This window comes from Lolium perenne, chromosome 4, assembly GCF_019359855.2.
Source record: "Lolium perenne isolate Kyuss_39 chromosome 4, Kyuss_2.0, whole genome shotgun sequence".
In the NCBI taxonomy this organism is placed as follows: Eukaryota; Viridiplantae; Streptophyta; class Magnoliopsida; order Poales; family Poaceae; genus Lolium; species Lolium perenne.
In genome coordinates this window covers 302,525,848-302,529,976 of record NC_067247.2, presented here as the reverse complement: position 1 = coordinate 302,529,976, position 4,129 = coordinate 302,525,848, and the positions used below count along the sequence as shown (strand labels likewise).

The window sequence follows — 4,129 nt, the reverse complement described above, 5'->3', positions numbered from 1 at the left end:
TGCTCCAACCTTCTCCAGCATTGGCTCTCTGAAAATCAATATTTCTTACAGTCTTCAGGATCACCCGCCAAATCAGCTTTAATATTCACCCAATTTTGCTTGTAAGAAATCATGAAATTCCTAAGTTCCAAATGTTCCATGTGTTAAGCTTCATGCCACTTGAACCAAAAGTCCGAACTGATGGAAAGGACTAGGCAATTCACATATACACTTCACAACACCATGAATTTTTTTATGTGTATCATCTTTCCAAGATGTTTTTTTAAAATAATTAAAATCCCTTCTCGGATTTTGTTTTTTGAGGGAGCTCGTATATACACGTGAGTATGGGCAATCCCGAGTCTATCCTGCCTCTACATTCTACAACAGCGGCGACTGGCGTCGTCCCTATGCCCAGCGGTCGGCCGCTTAGGCTAATTTCATGACAATTAGGCTAAAAAATGGCATCATAAATGTTTAAATTTACACTGTGCCTGAGCTTTGAACTTTTCTTGGGTCCGCCATTGATTCTACACAAGTTACACTACAGGGCTAACACTGATGCGCGAGTCTTCCTGTCATAATGGGCAGCCATGCACACAGACCCAGTCACAGCTACAAGGAGAAATGTTTGCAATGAAAGAAGCAAGACTAAATGTGCATTACAAATTAACGCGTGAAGCAAAAGTGCATCAGCAATATCGATAAGTAACTCGCATAAGTTCAGAACCAGATCCTGCTACATGTCAACAGCTAATATTACCAAGTGCATATGCTCATTCCTACGAAGATCCACACAGACAAAAGGCGGGAACATTAAGCTTCGCAGTTGGTACTAATAAAGAAAGATAGGGACCCATCAACAGCCTAGATCTTGTCCTCCCTGCTTTGAGCTGAACCTGTGCAGACCGAATTAAGATCTACAGAAAAAAGACAATCACCAGGAATTCAGAGAGATCCTTTGCTTCAGAACAATAATAAATTTCCACGCCTCACAAACTGAATCCAAAGTACAGGTCACTGATTTTAAACGGCATACAAGTTTATCCAAACATTGCCATGTCATAAAGTTCATCTAAATTTTGCCAAGTCAGACACATGTTACTGTTTTCTCTATAAATAACTAGCACCAACTGACCAACCAGACAATGTAAAAGACCACTTGATCTTGTCTTAATCAAATCAGTTTAGCTTTGACCAAGTTCATAGAACAAATATAAAATTTACAGTACCACTGAATACATTATGAAAAAAGTAACCCATGATAGAGTTAGTGGTACAGATTTGGTATGGTGGATGTTGATATATTATGCAAACGTAACCTATAACGTATTACATACAGAATGCTAAGTAAAAAAGTATGGTGTGCCGAGTATGTAATCGTCCACTTATACCTTGCTTATGGTATATCTATGTGGAAAATTCCTTCCATTAAAATACAAGTATAAGTTTAAGAGTGAACTGTGAAAAATGTATACCCTTTCATTTCAAATCAACCAGGAAAGTTTCAACATTTTCAATTTTCCTATGTTTCAAAAACTCGTTGCTACAGATTTAACACTTGCACACAAACTGTACAAATATAACAATAATGAAGAGTGGAAATGGTTAACTTACAAGTTACAATCAGATGATTTCTTTGTCTGTCTTGATATAAATTTTCCGAGGGGGTATGCCATAGGTGCTCAAGGACTTCACAATGTTGTGAACTCTCTGATCAACATATGGACATATGACTAAAACTTTTTTAAAGTTTTCAGATGCAAATGGCTGTTCCAATAGGTTGTAGGTCGTTTTCATGGCATAGCTACCTTCTGGAGTCTGTACCAAGCACAATTGTAAAATACAGCCAACATTAATGGATGCCAATTTGAACAACATAAAACTGTCCATGTATAAACCTAATACCTTGGAAAGTTGGAGAGTGAGATTCTCCAGAACTGGTGAATGCTGGAGAATACAAATTAGCGCATGCTGGTCAGCAGCCACACACCACCCATTGAGAAATAAAGTCTTCAAGTTACTAAATGTAGGGCACTGTCTCAAATCCTTTCTGATAATGAACTGGATAGGTTATACAAGAAACACCAAGTTAGGATTTAATATTAAGTACAAGCAACAAACATACTAAAACAAGATTTACATCTATAAGCAATGGAACATGTCTATATAACTGTCAAATTTTATGAATCTCTAAGTTACGGAAGAACATTATCACATCAGCCATCTTGAGAGAAGTCATGTAAAAAAAAACTATCATTGCTCTGTGCTGGACCATGGTATTTTACGATATATATAGAAAATTCATAATTTGTCTATCTACACTATCTTAGATCCAAGCATTCTTTTTTCTTTACAATCCTAACTTACATGTCCCAACTGATGCTTGATATTTTTAAAACTCAGTTTGTTTTGCTGCATCTATATGCTACTCATTTATATGTTAACTCAGCGATACACATGTCAATATATATAGTGCTAGAAAATCACTGGATGGCAAACGAAAAACAAACAGTCAGAGTAATTGTAAGAGTACCACTTCAGATTCGGCTACCAATTTCAAATTTGTAGCTGCTGACAAACCATTGAGAAGAACGCAGCCTGCATTACTGGCATCAGAAAGGCCATAACAACACTCACAACAAGCAACACCACAATAATTGTTGCCGTGACAACATTCACAAGATGTGTCATCACAAACCATTTCACGCTCCGCAAGTCTCACACTAGAATCCCCACATCCATCGCCAAACGTAACAGCTGCCGTTACTAACCCTGGCATGTCTTCAAGCAAAGGAATTGCACCTACGAAAGAGATTATCTGAAGTGAAATGAGACCTGGAGCAGAGATACCAATTCGTGTTTCCTCACTAAGATAGCAATCCACAATGCTCAGACTTATGAGGGAAGGAGAAGAGATCCAGTCAGAATGAATGAAGCATTCTGTCATCCTGAGCTCCTCCAACGACGGGCAGTTTGAGAAATCAAGAAAGTTGTCTCCTACACATACATGGTCTAGATTCAATTCAGTCAAGTTGTGGGAGACTAGATGCGCACTAGACAGCTGCCAAAAAATAGCCCGACTGAGAGCAACATTGAGCACTCGAACTTGGCACAGCAGAGCATACCGAATCCACAGCATCACATAACGCATATCATCATAAGAGGCTCTGTGGAATGTTAAGATGCAGGCGTCGAGAGGTGTGCGGTCCCGGAGGATAAGCAGGTGTTCCATGAACTCGCGCGACTCCTGCACGTGGCCGCCAGTGACGCGGAGCACGGGCAGGGACTTCCAGAGGTGGAGCCAGCGACGGGCGAGCATGCACGACTGCGCCGCCTCTTTCGCCTGCAGAAACGTGAGCACGTGCTGCAGTACAGCGTCCGGCAGGGCGCTGATGCGGTCAGGTGCAGCCATTGAAGCCTTCTTGCTCTGAGGCATTGCTTCGAACAGCCTGCGAACGCTTAACTTTGCTGAATAATAAACGGGAGAGAATATGTCATGGTCAGTTGGTCACACAACGAAACAAAAAGGAGAATCAGAAAATAGTAGGGAAAGTGCGCATGGCGCCAACGCAGCACCTGAGGATATTGCAGCTGCTGGAGGCTCGGGAGATGAACCACCGTTGATGATAGGCCAGTGGCGGCGCGGGAAATGGTGACGGCGAAAGACGGTGCGGGAGGTCGGGGAGAGTGGGAATGGGACCGCGGAATAGCGGGATCGGCAGCAGCAGGGAGGTGGCTGCTAGCCGGCTACGAGGGAAAAAGGGCGCGAGACCGAACTTTCGTTGGCGCCAAAGATTTGGAGACAATTGGACCTTTAGGCGTGACCTCTGACCTCTGAAACTTTTAGCGATCTGGCCTTTGTTTACTTTTAGCGTGTTAAGAAACATCGCTTTTGCGCGCTGAAACTGGATATGCGGAAGGCTTATGACCGGGTTGAGTGGAAATATCTAGAGGAGATTATGCTTAAGCTGGGGTTCAGCCGGCGGTGGGTCACTATGTTGATGAGATTGGTGACCAGTGTATCCTTCTCTGTGCTCTTCAATGGAGTGCCACAGGAGGAGTTTCGGCCGACTAGGGGCATCCGCCAGGGTGACCCTATTTCCCCCTATTTGTTCTTGTTGGCGGCAGAGGGCCTTTCGTGCCTTTT

The 4,129-nt window shown here is 42.5% G+C and overlaps 1 protein-coding gene across 1 annotated transcript; it reads right to left on the bottom strand.

Moving 5' to 3' along the window:
* Positions 1-530: 530 nt before the first annotated feature.
* On the bottom strand, positions 531-3,807 carry LOC127295964 (F-box/LRR-repeat protein At3g26922). Its single transcript, XM_051325994.2, has 5 exons — positions 3,559-3,807; positions 2,516-3,450; positions 1,888-2,043; positions 1,597-1,800; positions 531-899 (listed from the first exon to the last, which is right to left on the bottom strand). Exons 2-4 carry the CDS (start codon positions 3,416-3,418, stop codon positions 1,606-1,608), a joined length of 1,254 nt encoding a protein of 417 aa, XP_051181954.1. The 5' UTR covers positions 3,419-3,450; positions 3,559-3,807; the 3' UTR covers positions 531-899; positions 1,597-1,605.
* Positions 3,808-4,129: the final 322 nt, after the last annotated feature.

Excerpts from the sequence above, each read along its gene's own strand:
- LOC127295964 (XM_051325994.2), bottom strand. The coding sequence starts at position 3,418 with ATGCCTCAGAGCAAGAAGGCTTCAATGGCTGCACCTGACCGCATCAGC. Across the intron at positions 2,044-2,515 it reads TGGTAGCCGAATCTGAAGTG|TTCATTATCAGAAAGGATTT; the intron begins GTACTCTTACAA and ends TAACCTATCCAG. Across the intron at positions 1,801-1,887 it reads TCACTCTCCAACTTTCCAAG|ACTCCAGAAGGTAGCTATGC; the intron begins GTATTAGGTTTA and ends TGCTTGGTACAG.